This window comes from Seriola aureovittata, chromosome 6 (genome assembly GCF_021018895.1).
Source record: "Seriola aureovittata isolate HTS-2021-v1 ecotype China chromosome 6, ASM2101889v1, whole genome shotgun sequence".
Lineage (NCBI taxonomy): Eukaryota > Metazoa > Chordata > Actinopteri > Carangiformes > Carangidae > Seriola > Seriola aureovittata.
The window spans coordinates 5,554,206-5,577,193 of NC_079369.1; the positions used below are offsets into that span (position 1 = coordinate 5,554,206).

The 22,988-nt window shown below is 41.3% G+C and overlaps 1 protein-coding gene across 3 annotated transcripts in view; it reads left to right on the forward strand.

Annotated features, from left to right (window-relative positions):
• The window catches only part of nlgn1 (neuroligin 1), a 322,717-nt gene that overhangs the window by 28,962 nt on the left and 270,767 nt on the right, over positions 1-22,988 (forward strand). For all 3 annotated transcript variants that reach the window (XM_056377598.1, XM_056377599.1, XM_056377600.1), the window contains exon 2: positions 4,836-5,920. In XM_056377598.1, the coding sequence (XP_056233573.1) occupies positions 5,380-5,920 (541 nt within the window). In that variant the 5' untranslated portion in view covers positions 4,836-5,379. The remainder of the gene's footprint in view (positions 1-4,835; positions 5,921-22,988) is intronic.

Sequence of the window (22,988 nt, forward strand, 5' to 3'; positions counted from 1 at the left end):
CAATAATAAAAGCAGCCTAAATACACCTACAATCAGATAACTGTACACTTCTGATAATTTTATTTTATTGGCTGCTTATATAAGCTATAAAACATTATTACAATACACAGGGCACTTCATGTTCAAAATTTATTTTAAGTCAAGCTAAAAGATAATTGCAGTACAATATCCACTTGTGGTGACTACGGCATTATTAAACATTATCAAACAGCAACATTAAGTAAAGGTTGTGATCTCAGGAAAAATCTGCAGAGGCTGAGAGCGTGACAGGAGATGAGGTTGTAGTTTTATAGTGTTTATAAAGTGGATTTTAAGACTTTGCAGTATATTTTTTTTTACAAAAGCAAGTTGATTTTCATGCAACATCACCATACAGTGCAATACTTTGCTGGGACTTTGTGTTTATCATTTCCTGTTTTACTTTGAAATGACTTACCTTGTGTGTCTGTTTGATGTTTTGCTTCCTGGTCTTTGTCTACTTTTCCCTCCATTTTGATTGCCTGCCCCGCCCTGATTTGTTTCACCTGTTCCCAATTACCCTCGCCTCCCTTGTGTATCTAAGTCTCTGTCGTTCCCTCAGGCTCTGTCGGTTTGTCTGTTTAGTTTCCCCCAGTGACTCCTTGTGCTTCTGTTTGCTTTGTCGTGTTTCCTGTTATCCCTGCGTTTGGCTTTTTGGTTTTTGTTCTAGTTCTTGTTCACAGACATCATCACCATGTCTGGTCACCTGTGTTTTATTTCCTGCTTCTCTGCCTTGTAAGTCGTGGACATTCTTAGTAACTAAGGCTCCTTCTTTTCACCCTTCCCCCTGTGTGTCGTCTGCGTTTGGGTCTAGTTTGTCGTAGAACCGTGACGACCTCAACGTCTTCCGTTGTTTATTCTGGTTTGGTCTCCTGCTTCATCACTAGAGCTACTGTTCATATTGATAATGTTACTGTCCTCACACTGTCCCTTATCTTCTCCACTGGTTCCCTCGCCTGAATATGATAAACCATCAGATGGCAAAAGTACAAACTGTGCCGCTCTCTTTCTTGAATTGTCTGCTGACAGATATTCCCTGAAAAAATGTACACTGATGAATTAATCAATAATACACATTTAAGAGTGAAATGAAGAGTAATCAATATTTCACATTTATATTATAGGCCTAAAACATAAGTATATCTTTGATTACCCCCGTTTAATACCTTTTAAAATAACACTTGGCCAGTGTCTTTGTCCACGTACGCTGCCATTTTGAATGTTGGAATGAAATCACATGACCTGAGTTCTTTATCCATCAACCCTTGTTACTCATGATTTAAAGCGCAGTCTCTTAATATAACATCAACGCATTGCATTTACGTCTAAATAGTACAAATAGCAAGTCATGTGACATCAGGAGAGTTGGGCCTCATGCTGTAATACATGGCTGCTGAAGCAGACAAAAGACTCAACAGGCTTACAAAGGTTAATTCAAAATTCTCTTCTTGGGAGTTCAGTCCACTGTTGTTGGTTGTTGGTGTCTGTTTTGCCAAGAACCTGCTGCTTTACTGGCTGAGCTCCAGAGATCCTGTGAGGAGATGGGAGAAACTTCTAGAAGAGCAAGCATCATGTGCGGTTTCCTGCAGACAGGATGTGACCAGTTCAATCCTCGGTTTCATCAGATCTGAGGATCTTGTTTCTTACAGTCTGAGAGTCCTTTGGGTGCTCTCTTTTGCAAACTTCAAGCAGCTTTCATGTGTCTTTCACTGAGGAGAGGCTTCGGTTCTGCTGCGCTGCCATAAAAGCCCAGATCGGTGGAGTGCTGCAGCGATGGTTGTCCTTCTGGAACTTTCTCCCATCTCACCGCATGGATCTCTGGAGCTCGGCCAGGATGCCCATTGGGTTCTTGCTCACCTATTTTACCAAGGCCCTTCTCCCCCTTCTGATTCTGTCATTCCTCAAATCTGTGCCGTGACACAATCCTGTCTCTGAGCTCTGCAGGCAGTTCCTTCCTCCTCATGGTTTGGTTTTGATTTGCATTGTCAGCCGTGACACCTTATACAGACAGGTGTGTGCCTTTCCACATCATGTCCAATCAGTAGATGGCTAATAAAACAGCTTTACATGGCTGCTTTTTTTTTTTTTTTTGGAGAGGGAAAAGGGACAATAGCATATCCTGACGCTTTGATGTGTGCACTGAAACACAGCCAGTGTACTAGGTGTCACTGAAAACGACACGTGTGGGGTTTTTTTTGACATGCAGCACAGCCAAACGTTTTTTTCTTAACACTTCAGAAGCATAAGAACAATTTTCTGACAAGAAAAAAATGAGGAGAGAGTTTGAATTTGGCACGAAGAGTGAAAATTATATACCTCATCGCTTATAAATTGTGAACTCAATTGAGTTTACTACAGGTGGACTCCGTAAAGGTGTGGAAATGTCTGAAATTACCAAGAGAAATGGGAGGTACCTTTTTAGCTAAATTTCAAGTGTCGCAGCAAAGGCTCTGAATACTTATGTCAATGAGATATTTCAGTTTTTCATTTACCAGACTGTCTAAATTTCAGTTTTCACTTTGTCATTACGGAGTATTGAGTGTAGCTTGATGGGAAAAGTGAATGGAAGTTGTCCGAACACTTTCTGATTGCAGTGTATGTGTAAGGAGTAGTAAGCTAGTTTGATGGCTGTGAGTATATGGATGGAAATCTTTTCTGTTTCCTGCAACATTTGGTTTGGACATATTTTTGTAGACAAGGGTGGGCGTGATGACTGGCAGGAGTGTGAGGTGGATGGATTTTTTTTACTTAATGAGATGAATATATCACTATCCACCAGCATTGTTATTCCAGAGTTTACTATTTGTCCATATTGAGCTCCGAGGTCAGCTTGTCCTAGCTGCCAAATTACAGGGAAAAACCAAGTGTCCGTGTCTCTCTGCAAGTCATGTCCGCAGCTAAATAGGATTTCCTCGGTATATGAAATGTGAAGGTGAAATCACCCAGGTGGAACACTGACTCCTAAGCAGAGTGAAAAAACAAAGAAAAACACATACCGGGGATGACAAGGCTTCATGTTCTACTGTACATCGCACATGCACACATTTACATCAACAGCACATCCACATTGTCTCACACACACACACACACACACACACACACACACACACACGCACACACGCACACAGAAGCGTATAGATTTCCTCCTGTGTGGTTGTTTAAGTGTAGAAATTAATTTGGATTTATTTCAGTTCACTCACTTCCTTGTTATTTTCACTAACCTCACTCTGTATATTTTACGACTGTTATCCATATTTTTGACTTAATATACTTTTAAAATTTTATTTCTTCCACTCATTGATATTTTTATTGCTGCCTTGCAGAAAAGGTGATTAATTATGAGCAAATAGTTAATCATAAGAACAGTTTCCCTTAGTATGGAGCCCTGAATCAGGAAACAAAGCTGATTTTTTGTTACTCTTGTTGAATTCTTGTGTTCTCTCACAAAACTTTTATGTTATAAAATATTGTCTTGCCCTCCACCAGCAATGACGACAATAAAGAATAACGTGCTGCGTCTTGTTGCGTTGCATTATTTGAAACCCGTAGATCTAAGCAGACAAGTCATGATCAAGGTACAGTAGCTGTTATGTGCTATTATATGATCTCTTACTGTGATAAATGGCTGCTGTTTTTGGAGAGTGGACGCACATGAATGCTGGGAAAAAAGGTTGTCGTCCTGACACATTGATGTGTGTATGAAAACACAGCCAAAGAATTGGGTCGCACTGAAAACGTCACGTGTGGTTGGGGCGTATGCCACAGGTGTGTGTGTGTGTGTGTGTGTGTGTGTGTGTGTGTGTGTGTGTGTGTGTGTGTGTGTGTGTGTGTGTGTGTGTGTGTGTGTGTGTGTGTATCCTAACAAATCTTTCAGGAGCTACATTTCTCAGAAAAGGAACTAAGATGAAAGCTTAAGTTTGGCACAAAGACTGTGCGGATTCTAGCTACTCCTCATGACTTATACTTTGTCATTACAATATCATTTCGGGCTGTCAATAGCAATAACATAGCCTTCAAATGTCTTCAACCTTTGCTAATGCAGACATCATAGGTCAAAACACTCCTAACCTGCACTTCATCTTCATATTGTCATGTATTGAAACCCTTCTGTCAGACATTGATTCTAGACGACTGTGAACGTCCCTAGATTTTGGTTAATGATGTTTCGATACGTCCAATCTTGTTTTTTAAACTTATTTCCTACAATTATTTGTGCATGTGTGGCAACTATGGTATCTTTAAGGTGGAGTGGTCACCAAGAACCTTAATGTCAGGTCTGTGACGGGACACAAACTCCTGCATGGACGTCTGACACACTACATGCCCTTCCACACCCTTGACTTCCATACCGTGATTTTCTGCTTTGCTACATTTAGGGCACACTACTTCTTACATTGGTGACAAGCGTTGGCATTTAAAAACCTGTCACTTTTGTTCAGAGGGCCTGCGGCTTATACCATAAGTCTTATTGCTGCTGCCGGGAGGCGTCTATAGCTCTTTGGTTCTCTCTCAAAAAGTGCACACGGCATTAAAGGTCAGGTATAAACTTCAGCTGTAGGGACAAGCTTGCCACAATCCACCGTAACTACTAAACATCTGTTGCCGTGCATTCTGATATATACACCTTGCCTCTTAAGCTGTTTAGTGATATCACCTGCTGTCATGTGCAATGAATAGAAGTGACGCTCCTCTTTAATTGACTGATGTGTGTGCATATGGGTAATGTGTTCTGCAGAAGGCAAGGGAAGCGTATTCGGATTGAGAACATCACCTCATTTGGTGTGGATGCTGATTGCTGCTTTGTTTCTGTGTTGCAGGGGACAGGACTTTGAACTGGACAGAACGGCTCCAAGTACATTAAAGGCTACAACCGACCACTGCGCCGCTGCTCCTGCTCCTGCTGCTTCACATGGCAGTCTGCTCACCTCGAAATGATGGAAACCCTCATCACTGACAGGCGCGTGTACTTGCCGCGAAGTGGTACTTAAAGATGATATCTTTCATGTTTTCTTCTCCGTCTCAGAGGTTGTCGACCGGACCTTTTTGAGGAATATTTTCCTTAATGTGGGGAATATTTCTGAGATTTCCCTTCGCCGAGCTGCAGGAAACCCATGGCTACTACATTTCCACCGGATGGTTTTCACTTTCACCTGGATTTTAAAAAGGATCATTAGTGACCACGACCCTCATCAACGCCGGAGTTACTCACTTGCTTATGCCTGTGTGTGAATGTGACTTTAGTATAACTGTGTGTTTGTGTTTGTATAAATGGCGTAAGTGAGAGTTGGAAAACAAGGAATTCTTACTTGGAAAGGACAAAAGAGGACACAGCAAACAAGTTGAAAACAAGGAGTAGCAGCAATGTCCCGGTGGAGGCACTATTCGAGGACTGGGTGTCGGCTGTTTCAGACTGTGAAGGGCGGGAGCAGGATGATGGGATATGTAGGGCTTGAAGGTTCCCTTAGTGCCGGTCGATGGGTGTCCTCTCTAATATGGCTGGGACTGCTGCTGCTGCTGCAGGCGTCTCCAGCTGCCGTGTCGGCTCAGAAACTTGATGAGAACGACCCCGTGGTCACCACCGCCAATGGCAAGCTGCGCGGCATTAAGAAAGAGCTCAACAATGAGATCCTGGGTCCCGTCGTGCAGTTTCTTGGAGTCCCGTACGCCGCTCCTCCCACCGGCGAGCGCCGCTTTCAGCCCCCCGAGCCGCCGGCGTCGTGGCCCGAGATCCGCAACGCCACGCACTTTGCCCCGGTGTGCCCTCAGAGCATCGTGGAGGGCCGTCTGCCGGACGTGATGCTGCCCGTGTGGTTCACCAACAGCATCGACATAGTGTCCACATACGTCCAGGACCAGAGCGAAGACTGCCTCTATCTTAACATCTATGTACCCACTGAGGATGGTGAGTTCGCCTGTAGGCCCAGGGCAGGATGGTTGTGGGTACAGTGGGGTAGGGGAGGAGGGTAAAAGAAAACCAACCCACAACCTTGTGGTAAAGAGAAGTGTGTTGTCGGGGTGTGTTTTATTTGTGAGAGTGTATTTCTGTCTCTGTCCCTGTCTGTCTGTCTGTCTGTCTGTCTGTCAGTTGAGGGAAAGCATGACCTTGCGCATGTTTAATGTGCATGACACTGCTTATAGTACATGAATGTGTGAGAGTGGTTTAGTGTGAGAGAGAGAGAGAGAGAGCAGTGTGCATGTGGATGTGTGTGGCATCCATCCATCCAGGCCAAATTATTCTCATTCCCATATCTGCATCAATCTTCCTCCTTCCATTTTCCATCCTTTCTACCCTTCTCTCCTCCTCTTCCTTTTTTTTTTAACTCTTTCCCTCCTGATCCCTTGCTCCTCTTTCTCCTCATCGCCTTAGTTGTTCTCCTCTACCAACCCCCCCCCCCCCCCCCCCGTCTGTAACTCATCATAGCCTATTGTGCTCCACCACAATGGCTACAGTTCATTAAACAAGACAGTCGTTGTCATGATCATCACTGATTGATTTGGCTGACTGGCTGAATGACTGGCTGGCTGACTGATAGGCTGAATACCAGGCTGATTGAGCTTCTGTGATTCATTCTTTCCCTCTGTCTTTATTTCTCCCTTTCCTTCCTCTCCAAGTCTTTTTTTTTTTTTTCCCAGTCAATCAGCTTCGTGTGTGTGTGTGTGTGTGCGTGTGTGTGCGTGTGTGTGTCAGGGTGTTTGTACGAGTGTGTGCATGCAGCTCCTGTGTGTGTTGCGCGTCCAGGGGCTCCATGTTATTCTTTAGTCTTCTATTCATTTTACAGTCAAAAGAATATCCAAGGAATGTGCCAGGAAACCGGGCAAGAAAATATGTAGACAAGGAGGTATGTATGATCTGAACGCAACCTATTCAATGCCACAGTAAGAAGAAACAGCCTGAAAATAGGAAGACAAAAAAAAAGAAGAACTGTGTTGTACAGCAGAGAGCAATTGGGAGATCAAGGTGTACAAATTATTCAGGTCTTGACTCGGGGCATCTGCAGGTTTTTTTGAAAGCTAACTGTAAAAGACAGGGACCCTTTTAAATGCTCCCTGGAAGTAAATTTGTGGCCAATTTGAACAACCAAAGTAGAAAAACCAAGCTGTCAGACCCAGTCCTCCACTGACTTAACATACATAATGCAGTTCAAAAGAGTATATGTGAGCAGAGCAGGACCTTTCTTTTTATTTTTTTTTCAGATTTGTCAGACTTGGTAAATATCCTGCAGATAGCAACAATAACACATTTGCGAACCAAAAAAAACCCCTGACTCAGCCATGTAATTTGTAGACCTTGTGATGGTGGGATAATGGCGCAGGAGTGTTGCATCAGCCTCCCTTGGTCCATTGCTGTGCGTACGCTCTCTCTCATTGGTCAGCGAGATTGGGAGATTTTGAGTGGATGCCAGATCTGGGGTCGGAAGGTGTGCGGTAATGATGGTTGATGTGTGAGGAGATAACAGCAAATTTATTAGATCAGGCACACTGTCACAAACACACACACACACACACACACACGCACGCGCACACGCACACACTCAGTGATGTAGATGTATGCAGTGTTAAACAAGATGAGCTCAGGCTGGACCTTGACTGTGTAATCTCCATTAAAAGAAAGCAGAGCTGTGTTCAGGTTGGCTCGGGCTACTGTATCAAGCACTGTTTCATCAAGATAATGCCCCCCCCCCCCCCCCCCCTCCTCCTCCTCCTCCTCGTCCCCCTCCTCTTCCTCCTCTTCTCTGTCTCTCAGCCTCTCACTCCCTGGATGTGTGCACGTCTTTTATGTGTGTATATGTTTGTTTGTGTGTGTGTGTGTGTGTGTGTGTATGTGTGTGTGTGTGTGTGTGTGTGTGTGTGTGTGTGCGTGCGAGCGTGAGAGAGAGAGACAGCAAGAGAGGGAGAGGGGAGATGCTGACAGTGTCCTTGATAAGGTCCGGGTGTTAATGTCATTGTCTTGGCAGCAGTCTGTATTATCACTTAGTGTACGTTACTGCTCTTCTTACCACACAGATACATGTACACTATAACTGTTCTGCTCCTCTCCTCTACCCTCCTCTCCTCTCCCCTCCTCTCCTCTCCTCTCCTCTCCTCTCCTCTCCTCTCCTCTCCTCTCCTCTCCTCTCCTCTCCCCTCCTCTCCTCTCCCCTCCTCTCCTCTCCTCTCCTCTCCTCTCCTCTCCCCTCCTCTCCTCTACCCTCCTCTATGTGTCACACACACAGATATGCAGAGTAGAAATGTATTTAAAATGGGAGATTATAAAAGCTTACATTTTAGTCATACAGCATGAAGAATCATTATTATAAAACCCAGACAATCTCTTTTGAATTTTTTTCTTTTTTTCATTTTTTTATTTGGGTTTATGGAAAGGGGAGATTAGGTGTAGACAACAATGTATGTTGCACAAATGAAAAAAAAAAAAAATCACAGTGGCAGATCTGTGGCCTTGTTACACTACAGCCTGCTCTGCTTGGGGTTTCTTTCTTTGTTTTTTGTTTACTACCCTTTGGCTGTGCATTGAAAAAAAAAAAAAAATAATTTTTTGTGGAACATCAGGGAACCACTTTGAACTTTGCATACAGTGCTGTCACAGCAAATACTTCATTAACCTAAGATTTATGCCGCTCTATGCAGTAAGTATGCCATAGGTAATTAAAGTGTACATAAATTAATATTAATGTATGTATAATGTATAATATATAATATAATGTATGTAATGTGAACAGTAATAATGAACCTCAGGTATGAAACATTACAGTCGTAGAGATTCAAGGTCGAGAGTTAACCAGGAATGATTCTTTTATAGTTCCTTTTTACAAACTGCTGTCAGAAGAGAAGCTTCGAGAAACGTTCTAGCTAATGTTTGTGCAAATGGAAGCTTAATACAATTATTACAGATGGGTGACAAATTAAAAGATCCGAGTAAGAGAATAATTATGTGCAAATGTTTACAGGGCACTGAGTGGTTTCAAGTATGAACGCGGTCAGTGTAATCGTTTAAGAGGTCTCTTTGGTTGGGTAACTGTAGCTTGTCCTTAGATGGCCGCACATCCTCATCCTCTGGCACATGTTTTTAGAATGACCGTGTGATATAGACCGGTACATTATCTGAAACAGTGCTTTCAGAAAAGGGTAGTTTTTACCCGCAGCCGCTGCTTTCTTGTAAGCTGCACACACTTTTGAAAAAGATGTTACACCAAGAGCACGATCGCCTCCACACCTGTCTGCAGTGATCACTGAGGAGCTGGCGGAGATGAACCTTTGCAAGCACACGGTCAAATCTCATCACGTCCAGTTAAAAGTCATTTCTGTAGGTGTAATCTGTCCCGGCCCATTATTATATTGTAATAACCCATACTACGTATATTATATAAGAATTGCAGCGATATTTGATTTCACGCCTCATAGTTTCTAATGGCAATTGCATGTGCTAATAGGGAAAGCAGTTTGCCCTGTATGTAGCAAGGTGGAAAGTATGGTTGTGTGCTGTATCAAGTTTGACTTGCTTATCTATTTCTTCACTGTAGTTTACTTATCGAAGCTACAATATCTTGACCATAGCGTTGACCGTAGCATTGATGGCATGCAAAGATATTGATAGATAAAAACACAGACACTGTTTTGTAGAATCTAATCTAATATTGATGTTCTCGTCTGGTGATAGAGTTGTCTGTGCAGGGGTGTGGGCGGCACACTGGGCCGCTTTTGAGCATGGCTTGAATACCAAAGTGTACAGTAACACTGACGCTGGCCATGAACGTCCTATTTAAGGCTGCACTTTTTCAAATGCATATTTCAGACCAGACAACAGACTGTGCCACAAAGGTTTCATCAAAATCTCTCTCGGGTCGTGAAAGAATCATTGTGTTAACGTGCCCGATGGAAATCTGCAGAAACAAGAGAGTCATTGTACGAGCACCGTTGACATTTAGTAACTGCGGGCATGTCATTCTAGTAATGATATCTATATACAGCATCACACAGGTTCTGATCGACAGTCAATTGTGGAGCTTTCTGGAACTTTCCTTTACGGAGGCCTGTTTCTTGGATACTCCTCCGGACATCAGTCATTATCAGTGACACACTAGCACAATGTCTAACCAGTGGTGCGTGGAGTGAGTGGACAGATCATGTTGAGTGACAGGGTAATTTCATGGCTAGATGTGTGCACAGTGATGCATTTGGTAACAGGGTTGGATTGCAGGAAATAGATTATCAGTAAGTCTGTCTTTTATAAAAGTAGCACTCTCAGTGCCACATCACTGCAGCTGTTTAGTGATAAAGAGAGCAGTTTACAGCTGTTGGTATACGTCAGACACATAAGCTTTGTACAAAGGGAAATTTATGTCCGTAAGCTGCAGGTGCAGACTCATCATGAGTGAATATGTGGAGCCCTAGATTTCATTTACTTGGGTGGAAATTTGGTACTTATGCTTACAAAAATGTTGTGGAAATCCATAGGTCAGTTCTCGAAAAGGTTGAGCAATTATTTAGACAGACCCACAGAGAACTGGCGGTTGACCACTTGGCATCGTTATGACATTTTGTTGTCTTAATTAATTAGGAATTTCACCAACATTCATAACCGCAGCCAACATAAGATGCTGAGCTTTCGTTAGTGTGTCTCCCGCTTGACCAAGAAAGAGAAAACAAAGTTAACAGGGGTAAGAAGGAGAGACGGAGACAGAGACGGAGACGGGCAGTAATGAAGAGCAGCGGAAAAAGGGCAGACTTGGAGTGATATTAGAGCGAGATGGACAAAAACAAAGTGAAACCAGGACACAAAGGCAGAGTATAATTGCTGTGGGAGTCATGTCTCGGCCCTCGTAAGGACTGTTGTACTGTTCCCTGCTGGTTTAAACAAGTCTTCTGTTGTTAAAAGTGGTGGTATTTGATGCGTCTTGGATGGAGTGCGGTCAGTTAGTTATCACATGCTGGGATGGTGGTCTCTGCAATGAGATCATTCACAGATGCATTCATAATTCATTCCGAAAAATGAAGTAAATGCAGTAGTAATTCACTTATCATTGATGACAGCTGAAAAGACAAAAAAAAAAAAAAAAAAACCAGCAAAGATTGAGTGACACAGAAACGCGTTTCACAAATCGCTGCAAATATGAAAAAAATTCATTGACATTCTTTACAAATTCTCTTCACATATTAAAGCCAGAGACCCAGTCTTATTGACTGAAACTGAAAGAGTATTGACACTGTTAAATACCGCAAATGTTTCTAAGCAATACTTGAAAAAACAGAACGCAACAGGCCAGTAGTTAAATACCAATAACAAAATTTGCTAGACCCAAAAACATTTTAATAGCGTTAAATAAGAGCATTATTTATGATTCACTATTCATCTTGTCACAGTATTACAGCCCAGATTATTTGAAGAGGAAAACTTTTGCTTTTTCAAGCAAAAATGATTGATGCATGAGTCATTTGTGGAGGGTATTTATAGCTATGGGACCTCTGTAGGGCTGGAGCTCAGTACTTCTGGAGCAAAATGTGTAGAATCAAATAACGTTCCAATAACAGAAGATGACAGCAAATGATTCTTAGCTGTGTTTACTCATTCTTTGATCAGATACCCTCTCGCCCAATTCACATTTTTGTTTGTTTTTATTAAAGCTGCAGTATGTAAATATCTCTCAGTTGAAAACACGTCTTCATGTGGAGAAGTGCTGTCAGAGGCGTCTGAGACCAGACTCCAGCGTGAACAGCGTGGTAGCAGCGCAGACATAGTTTCTGACTGAGCTTCGCCCTTCTAACCAATCACAGAAGGCAAAAGTCAGGGGTGGGCGCTCGCAGCTGTCAGTCAGTAGATGGACGTGCTTCTGGTCGACTGCTCGTGTGTGGCGTCCTTCTTGCAAACCAGACATTTCAGTGTTTTTTTTGTCATTTTTCATGTCTTCAGCTGTAAAACAATTAAAAAAAAAAAAAAAAAGAATCATTCATGCAGCAAAACTGTCTACAGGGTGGAGCGGAGTGGTTTGCTTTTGAGTCTCATTGAACATTTCGTAACGATCCCCAGCCTTAGCCGTACGCCTGCTATACAGCTGCAAAGATTACTGATTAGCGTGTTTTGCATTTTCGGATCATTTTTCTCTCCCTCTTGCCTGTTCTTTTATCATCAATGTCTCCAACTCAACCCACAGCTGACTGCAGGCATGTTCATGCCTCAACTCTGCAGGTTGTCAAAAGGCATTATGGGTAACAGGAAAGCAGGGGCTGATGCAAATGTACGTGTTAGAGGGTGAAGGAAAGTTCAGGTATCACAAATTATAACACTTTGAATAATAACAGCAAATATATTAAGCATCACAAGCTGAAAATATCAGGACAGAGCAGTGTCAAGTGTATCAGAGCTGTTTTTATTGTTGACTTCATACTAGGTTATGTTCACCAAATTATGTGAGCTTCTGTCCACTAGGTTTTGAGCTACACGTTTTTGGTATTTGTGGCGCCACTTATGGATCACGCTCAAAATGTTTCAGTAGTCCTATTCCCAAACAACTCGTTAACAAGTTATGGCCATTTTCATGCTAAGCCCCGCCCCTTGTGAAGTTTAATTGTCAATATCTTGAAAACTAAGTAAGATTATGTAAGCTTTTTTACAGCGATTATTTACAGAAAACATGATGGCAATCAGACCCACAGTTTAGGAGGAGATGTCAAAGCTTTTCAAAAAAATTCAAAATGGTGGAAAATCCATCCTAGAGGTTCTAAGAGGTTTTGTGTAGAGCTGGACTCGTGTAAAACCAAAGATGGGCAGACATCCATCCTAAACGTCTGAAAGTCGGGAAAAAACATCAGCGTTTTTGAAATGCACACAATCTTTGAAGTGGTGAAGATGGTACCACTCTCCTGCTATTACAGCTGCAAAGAGAAGCCCTCCCACCCCCCCACCCCCACCCCAAAGCTCTGTCAACGCAGTCAACCTAGGGGAAACACTGCCCTATATGTTTACTTTATGTTGAATTAAGCTGGGCTTTTAAAACCCAAACTAGGCCATTTATGCTGCAAACTAGGCCATTTCCCAGTGCATGTGCACACTGTTTAATATCTCAAACACTTCCGGAAATATTTCAACATGTTGCATTATTCTGACATTGTGTGCTATCTCCACTCCAGAGGGGTTTAGAATAGAAGCTCCATTGTAGATGTGAGTTTCTTCAAGATGGAGACATCTTCACAGAAAGTGAATTTTTCACTGTTTTTCTACACGATTCCCCCTCTCCCTCACCCCTGTCTTCTCCCTATGTCTCTTCCTTTCCATCCGTCTTTATCTCCCTCTGAACAATTTAGCCTTTTCCCTTGTGTCTGTCTCTGTCTCTCCATCCATCCTGACCTATTCACCCTCCCACATCTCACTTTCCCTCTCTGTCCTTTTCTCTTGCTTGTGTGTTTTCTCTCTTACTCCTTGGGCTTTGTCCCAGTTTTGTTGGCGTTGAAGGAGGATCTTGTGGGAGGTGGCATGCACGCACACATGCACACAAAGACAAACAAAAAGAGTGGAGGAAATAGAAGGCAGGAATAGGCATGGCCCTTCTTGTGTTTGGGTCTCCCTTGAGGTGCTCTGTCACCTCCATTCACAGCTTAACTTCTGTGTTTCTTCTCAGGTTAGCGTGTTGTGCGTGTGTGTGTGTGTGTGTGTGTGTGTGTGTGTGTGTGTGTGTGTGTGTGTGTGTGTGTGTGTGTAGATCAATCCATGGATATGGGTATATGTGTGTGTGTGTGTGTGTGTGTGTAGATCATTCCATGGATATGGGTATGTGTGTGTGTGTGTGTGTGTGTGTCAGGTGAATGTTGGGTTCTGTCCTGTCTGACAGGGTATGTGTCAAAGCTTGCCTGACTAGCTGTGCTGACTGCTGGGCTGGTGGGGGACTTGTCATTTTCAGCCTGGCCCTATTGGAGCAAACAGAAACAAAAAGAGATACAGAGAGAGCGAGAATACATGTAATCTGGGCCAAAATCCTTTCTCTGCATTTAATTCTGCTTTTGTTCAACTTAGTTTTGGCCATGAGGAAATGACAACGCTGCATCTCCCCTACTGTGACACACTTTAAAAATCAGCTAATACTCAATACTAATGGGATGAATGTATTGTTTAGTCATATAATAGATAATAATAGTGACATAGATAATAATTCTAGCCTATTAATTTAAATGTAATAGAATCCATGGATTTATTGTAAAATTACATAAAATTATTCCAATTTGTTGCTAATTTTCTCACCAAAGTATGAATGTAAACATTGTGCTGCTCTGCCATTGGTTATTTTAAGCAACTTCCCATTTTGCTCTTCACTTTGTAATAGTGGAAGCATACTCTGAGCTGGCCTCTTGACAGCAATCTGTGTTGGACAGTTTTACAATGATGGAAGGAGCCGGACAACTTGGCTTTGGTTGGGAACATCAATAAAAAAGTTTGAGTTTAGATTAACTTCAAAGGTACTCACAGATTTCACAAAGGAAGTTGCCCAACACTTGACACTCTGTCAGTAGCTGCTGATTACAACCCAAAGTGAAGTAAAAGATTTTCTTTTTCCCAACACCTGCAGTAATATAATAATAAAAAAAAAAAAAGTTTGTATGTTGGTATTTGCCCTCTTTGCAATTGCTGTTGTTATCTAAAGCACATCCTAACCACGAGAACCTCTCTGGACAGCAGTAATAATTACCGACAGGGTGGTGATGACATGCACCTGAAGTTGCTGCTTGGTAGAGTAAAGAGTTTCCAGCTGGATATGTTTTTACACAGGTGGATTTTCATTTGGGAGAAAAGCAAGCTCTCTGTGTGTGACGGCAGTAATTATAAGATTAGACAGACCGACAGACCGGGACACTGATGGGAGAGAGAAGACCAGGACTCATAAAGTCAAGCCGAGTGCAGGTCAACTACACCTATAGGATTAGGTTTGAATATATCAGTATTGCATCAACAGGACAAAGCCCTATGAGAAGCAAGTAATGTTAATGTTTATCTCACAAGAGAATACTAAACAAAGTTCAATAAAATTCTGATGATTCTGCCATTTCTGAACACGTGTCAACATTGTGGCTAAGATGACCGGAAAGTAGTGCAAGAGGAAACATCTCAGGATCATTAAAGTCAAGCTTTTCCATCATCTTGGAAGCATGAATGTGTTCTCTGCATTTCATGGCATTCTCCTCGTAGAATATAAGAACTTGTGTGCAAAGTTTAGGAGGGTGAATTTACACGAATTGTGTGGATATGAGCAGTTGTGTTTGCCCTGCTGTCTGAAATCAACGTTACTCTGATATTATGGCATATGGCACAAACTTATTAAAACAAGTACTGATACTGATACAACAGGGTAAATCACCATTTTTAATGGCAGGGTAGCTGTGCAACACTGTACTTAATAATGGCAATTTTGTAAGAGCAAACAGCTTTCTGAACACAGATTACAGTCAACCAAAACAAAGCAGAGAAACCAATTTACTTGATGGGGGAAAAAAGAGGAACTAAAATCCAAAGTACACTCAAATATGATCTGGTTAATAATAGTGATTTTTAATTGGCAGAATGTTTCTGCTGTGCTGAGAACAGAGGCCAGATTGAATAGAGATTTCAGATTAATGTATCCAACATTTTTTTTTATATTCCCTGAAAGTTGATAACAGTCCTGCGTGGGCTGTTATTTACTCAATCTACTATTTCCAAACAACATTCACTTTTTTGAAGTCCAGTTTGGCACTTTCATGGCAACATGAAATCATGTATCAGTTGATCTTGAAGTGCTTTGAAATCAGACACATCGGCTCCTCCTGTATCTTACAGTTGGAACAAACATCTGTCAGTACACAGCAAGATGTTACAGCAGGAAGAAAATCTAATTTATTTCTGCAACTGATTGCTTCTCAAGTTTGTCTCTGCCAGTTTATATGACATTAACAACACCTCAACTTTGAACCTTCATCAACACGATAATCAAACACTTCTCAATGGAAAAGAAAAAAACTCAGTAGTTTTTAATTGGATATGCACTCAATCTGTTACTGCATGTTACAGCAGATATGAAGTGGTGGTCATTTAAACTAAATAAGAAAGTATTTTGTAGTTTGATGGTATATGGGCTGTCGTAACTCCGTGTTTGACTTAAGTCTCTAAATAGAAATCCAAGGAGACATTTAGGAGGACTAGTGCCGCATAAATTGCCACCAATCGCAGGTAAAGAGTAGATGAAAAACTCTTGATGTGTTATCTTCTGTAGCAGACTTCTGAAAGATATCAACAGTTCAAAAACAGCGACTCTCATAAAATTGCTAAAAGCAGAAGTTGTGAAGTTGTTAAATATGTTTTTGAGCTTGCGCCAAACAGAAACCAAAGGTTAACCCTACTTTAAAGGCCCCACATTGCATAAAGGTACATTTCCATGTCTTCTTTGATTATAAAGCAGGTCTAGGTTCTATATTGATACTGTGAAAGTATCAAAGCGCTCTGTCCACAGAGAAATACACACAGCCTGTATTCAGAAACCAAGCCTTAAAATGAGCCGTCAGGACTTCCGTAACTTTGTGGTGTCACAACAAAGCAGCCACCGCTCTCACCCATGCCCCCAATCCCAACCCACATGGACCCACCGTCCAACCTTGTAGGATTTGATTCCTCTGAGAGTTTTACCTGAAATCTGCTCTCTTTTTATTTGATCAGTCAAAAAACAGTCAGCCTGAGAGAGGAGATGTAAAACTGCATTGAGATGGTTTGTGGCGCGTCAAAACCACAAAAATATCTTCTGGTGCATATCAACACTTCAAACAAAACACCAGAAAAGTGTAAAATATGGGACCTTTAAACCTGGCTTATCTACCATAACTCTGATCTTAAACCATAAAATAGTTGTCATGCAGAGATAGTGTGGAAATGTAGAATTTAAAATAACCCAATGATTGAACATAATCCAGGGTTTTGTACAATAATCAGTGTTTTGTCTGACTATTAGATTCGTGTTGCCAGCAGTTTTATCAGGAAAATTAGATTATTCATTAACTGTTGAACAGGTCCAGTGCTTGAGTAGCCTCTTTGTTGCCTGGTCAGGGAAATGTCAAAAGGAAGATGGAGAGTACGACCTTGGGCTGATTGTATAAACAGTTCTCCAAGCTTTTGTTTTTTTTCCCCCAAATAGTTACACACACATCAGCATCCACCCACCTGAAGCAAATCCTGCACACAGAAACGCACACACATACACATACATGCATACGTGCGCCTCTGCTCAAGGTGACAGCATTGATAGCTGCTCATACATATTCATGACTCTTGCATTACAATAAATAAATAAGCTGCTTTTTTTTTTTTTTTTTTTTTTTTTTTTTTTTTTTCCTGAATATTAAATGAAGGACATTGAACCTTTGGCACACCACCGACACTCTCAGCCATTGTAGTTTCACAAATGACAGCCACAGCAACTGCACAGAAGTCAGGGATACAAATGTCATAACATTGCCCCATTTCTAAGATTCATTGCACAAAAAAAATCAATCCTTTCTTCTCCACACCCTCTTTTCTTGCTGCAGCTGTAGCGGGGACATTTTGCCTCATGCATATTTCAGACACAGCATATTGTGAACAACACAGATAGACATGGCGTGGTGAAAAAGTAACAGCTTTTCCGATAGTTTCCATTTCACTCCTAGTTATTATTTATGGGGACCCTTTCCAAAACCACTATACAACTATGCATGAAGCTATTTGCTTCAGTGATGATGGAGAGGCATCTGTAAACTAACTGAAGGCAATAAGCCTCTGCACACAAGCCGCAGGACGAAGGGAATGAGAGTCATTGGATGAATTATAACATTGTTTCTCTTGTACCATATTCTTGTTTTGGTCATTATACTTGTAAGGTGAATAGTATCTGTTGCATTGTTCGTCAGCGATGTATGGTAATGGCAAACTAGAAATACAGCCTTGCAGTTGTATCCCTCCGCCAACCCACCAAGTTGCAGGAAATATGGTCACAACCTCCCCCATCTGAGTTACAGTATTAACAGAACATTATGATGTCGCAGTGAAGTTGACCTTTAACTGTTTTGATATGAAATATCACCACTTCATTATTTTATCCCGTTAGATAAGGCCTGACTGGGATATTGCGTTCTCGAGAATGGGATGGACGTATGGGCGTACGTACAGACAGACAGACAACCTGAAGACATAATGCCTCCGTGCCATCAACATCCAGGGCTCACCTAGAAGTGAAAAAGAGATCAAGAGGTTGAGTAAATAAATTGCTGCAAAAAAGTACAAATGTATACGGTACAATTAATCATTTTTTAATCGTAAAATAACATCATCATCAGATGACCTGACTCAGAGTGAGTGAGATGCAACAGCATGGTTACTTAACTGCTGAATCATATCTATGGTTTTGTGGGCGATGGATTCGTTGTTCAGGTTTGTTAACAGAAGCTAATAAATGTTTTAAAATGGTGATGATCATTGGCTTTGTTGGGTCTGAGCTCTGACTCATGAGCTGGACACCAAATATGTTGGATTTTAGTTGTCTATCAATTAATTGGCTATCAAAAATTAGCTGCAGCAAACATGGACCCTGATGTGCTGTGGTGCAGTCAGGCAGAAGGAAAACTACTGGCTATCTTTAACATACGTAATGGAGCTGTTTACTCTGCGGTTTTTGCTGAGAACATAGGATTGTTGAGATTGAGTAAGAATAGCATCTCTCGAAAAACTTGCCTGAGTTTTTTTATACATCCAAAAGTTATTCTATTAATCATTTTCTTTATGAAAACAGGAAGCCGTCCTCCAACCTAGGTTTGATATTCTGTGTGCCTTGCGTTCCATGGGATCCTGCAGCCGCCTTCAACAAGCTGTATTTTAGTACAGGGGACTATGAATGAAATCTGCTGTTAGGGGGCTGCCAAGTCCCTTTAATTGTGCTGTGATGTTAAATTAGGTATGTATGAATAGAACAGGCTGCATGTTAAAACCTGGCCTCGTGCCCAGGTCCAATGTCCCCATAGATACATATGGACTACCGCAGCTTCCCAGTTCTTCACAGGGCTTGTTGGCACAGTGAAGTGTTGTGGTGACAGCTAAGTGTCACAATTGACATCTATGTTGCAAAACTAACATTAGTACCAGTTAGCAAAATGAAATGCATGGGAATGTGTATACAGTTTTTTCTGGCCTCACCATGTATGTGTTTGCACAGTCCAATGCATTTTGCGTAAAGATAGACAGCTATTGCTCTGACAGGTGTGCATGTATATGTTCGTGTGTATGTAGAAGTCAATTGTTGTTTGTGTGTGTGCATGGAAAAGTAAATAGATAAGATGATGCTCAGCCAGATGGCGTGTATGTTGGATGCTCAACACAGAGGCCAAGGTGTCACCTTGGCTTGGTAATGAGGCAGGGAGTGGTGTGGTAGCAGTGGGGTGGTTATCAGAATAGGAAATATCGAATGAGTTGTGAATGCACACTTTCTTCGACTTACATTGCTGGAATGTCAAGTTAACACATTTTCAAGGATTTTAGTGTTTTTGTTGGTGTAGAGAAGGTCTTACAACGCCAAACATGACCTTGTGACAGCAAGAAAATAAATAGATAAATAAAATAAAACCAACAAAAAAATCACATTGACAAATCAGAGCCATTTTGAAGTAATTTTCCCAAATGATTTAAATACTGTAAATGCTCTCTAGTGAACTTTTATTCTTTTAATTTCCAATTTAACTATGCCATTTACGTGACTATGGCAACTATTTTACAGGCAGGGAATGTGTAATCAAATATGAAAGTGTTTTTGGCGTTTGGACCCACACAAGAAACTAGAAGTCTGCATATCTCTGCCTCTGCTGCTTCATACTGGGCCGTCTGTCTCCGGTGAATCCCCCAAAGTGATGGATATGCAACGCTGAATCACTGGAAATCTCTTAAACCTCTTTTAAAAATTAAAGATATAGGTGAGAAAATAACCAACATTTTTACAATCATACTACTTCTGTAAATTTGTCTTAATAAGATTATTCTGACTGGTTTTGATGGGTTGACAGTAAGAACTTAGTGCCAACAAAGACAACTTTTGGGACAAACCTTACTTTCTGAAGATGAGAGTCGCCAGGATTGCCCTGCGGTTGCCAGGTTTAGCTTTTCCCCCTGCACACCTCACAGCAGCTGACATGAATGAGCTTCTAACTTTTTCTCTGAGTGAACATTTTACAGGTAAATATTGCTGAAATCTTTGTCTTTAATTTATGTGAACGGTGAATTTGTCTTTTTATGTCACGGTTATAACATGTAATCTTATGGTCTGTGTTTCAGTCACTATTTCATACTTGTTCCGTTGTCTGACGACAGAAACTGAAACATGTAACCTGTGCTGCATTGAGAATTTGGCTGTGTTAAAATACTGTATACGTGAGCACAGAGAGCATAGGAGAGAAGCAAACGGATGGAGGGCTGAAACTGGCTGACAGTAGGCAGAATGCAAATGTGACGCGGTCCAGCCACATGCTAGGTTCTGATCATGGCTTGTTAAGCGTTTAAATTCATCTCTGATGGCGTGGTGAAAAAGTAACAGCTTTCCCGATAGTTTCCATTTCACTCCTAGTTATTATTTATGGGGACTCTTTCCAAAATGGCTATACAACTATGCATGAAGTTATTTGCTTCAGTGATGATGGAGAGGCATCCGTAAACTAACTGAAGGCAATAAGCTTCTGCACACAAGCCGCAGGACGAAGGGAATGAGAGTTAATGGATGAATTATAACATTGTTTCTCTTGAACCACATTCTTGTTTTGGCCATTGTACTTGTAAGGTGAATAGTATGTGTTACAGTGTAAGTCAGCGATGTATTGTAATGGCAAACTAGAAATACAGCCTTGTTGTTGTATCCCTCCGCATATACTAGGCACATGCTAGGTTCTGATCAAGGCTTGTTAAGCGTTTAAATTAATCTCTGAGTATATGCCTCTCTGAGCATACAAGTGTAAATACAGTAAATAATGTCCACCTTCAGTCTCCTTCTTCCATTCTCTGTTTGCAGTTAACTCACACATGAGCAGATGAAAAGTCATTAGCTCTATCCCAAATTGCTACCTAGTGTCTCATCTGTAATATTTATGTGCTGCACTAACAAATACAGAAGCATGACAGAACAGCTTATTGCCACAATGAGAAGTAATGAGATGTAATTTGGTGTTGCACTACTACATAAATCATTTAAAGCCCTGCAGTCATATTCACTCTAAAGGTGCTCTATAATGGACCAGCCTTGGCATTAATCGACGTCTCACTTTCTGTCTCTCTGTTGCTGCCTGTCTATTTACTCTGTATTTTCAAACTCACTTCTAACATAGTTTTTTCATTCAGGATTGTGACTTTGGAATCTCACTATGCATTATTGTGTTCATTGAATGGAATAACGTGTTTTATAAGACCACCGGTGGTGACATTATTCCATCTGGGAGCTTTCACTACTCCAACACAATAACAAATAAATGGTGGCACAACAACACACTAATAGAGACTTCACCATTCAAATAATTTGACTGCAATTGCAAGGACAGCAATTGAGTCTTATTGTTAATTGTTAATCAGCTCTTTGTATCAGCTTTAAAAGAAAAATGACAATCACTGCTGTAACAGTACCTGTGAGATATGAACAACTTGCGGCTGTGTTACTGGAAGAGGCCGAAACTACCAAAAGTAAAATCATTCCAATCAAGCGACATATAGACAAGCAAACAGCTGACAAAGATCACTGTAAAACACATATTACATCATGGCACCACTTGAGGTCACTTTGTAAGTAGCAAAACAGGGATGATGATTGTTTAAATAAAATATATGCCCACTGGCCCTTTAATGATGGGCACTAAAAATATATAGTAGCTGGAAAAAATAGAGCCAAACTCCTAATTATCCATCTCATTCCCATACCGTTGGCACCCTAACCTAAAGGGTTAGTTCAGATGTTTGATGTGAAGTGCTATGGGTTACTGATCAATTACACCCCGATGTCGCCGCCTGCTAGAGGCTGGCCAGACAAATAATGAACATCAGCAAATGAGGCCAAGGTAACATTATCTCCACAACAAACTGTGCAGCTGATGCTCATTTTTGTCACACACAAAAGTGAACAGCAGACAGCAGCATTGGCTTGAAGCCTGTAGGGTAATCCATTTTGAATAGCACAGGGATATACATATATACACTCAGTTGGCAGTTCAAGTCCGCCTAGCCACTACTAATGCAGTCCAATACAGCAGTCCTGCATCCAATCCTCCCTTCATGAAGGATATGATGTTCAGTTTTCACAGGAATTGTTTTAGAGAGGTGTTGACTCGACAGTATGATAATTTTTAGGATGTAGTTTGTGATGTTGTTGAACTGTGTTGTATTATGCATTGAGGTGCTTCTGTTGTTCAGCCCGCCCTCACTGATATAAATGAGCCTGACACAATAATAGAAACATCTGTCCGGTTGATTTTCCTCTGGAGTTTAGTGGTTTCATCTCACTTATTAACAACCACAGCGCACAGTACTGCTCCATAAATGCTGCCTGATGGACTGGTGCAGACTCAGCCGTGTGAACATGCTTACAGCTATAATCAAGTAAAATTTTAAGGTTAGTAAAGCTGGATATGACAGTCTGGGCTGGGAATGGATAAGTGATGAAATTAATAAATTATCCAAAATAGGAAGAGAAAAAAAATTCACTCTTTTCTAAAATGTATTTTTTTATTATCTGCTGTTGACCCTTTCAGGCAGTGTTTAATTCCAAGCTGTGTACAGCAGATTTACCAACTAAATGGGTGCGCCACCAATTCTAAATTTAGTAGTCATGGAGAATGCTACTTAGTCTGTGAAAATAGTTTTAGAAATAACTTCTGAGGCCCAGGAGGGGATGAGAAACCTAAGAAAATATCCCTGATGATATTCTACGTTTATAACCATGTTGGTTGGCTGGACAGTCCACAGATACTCT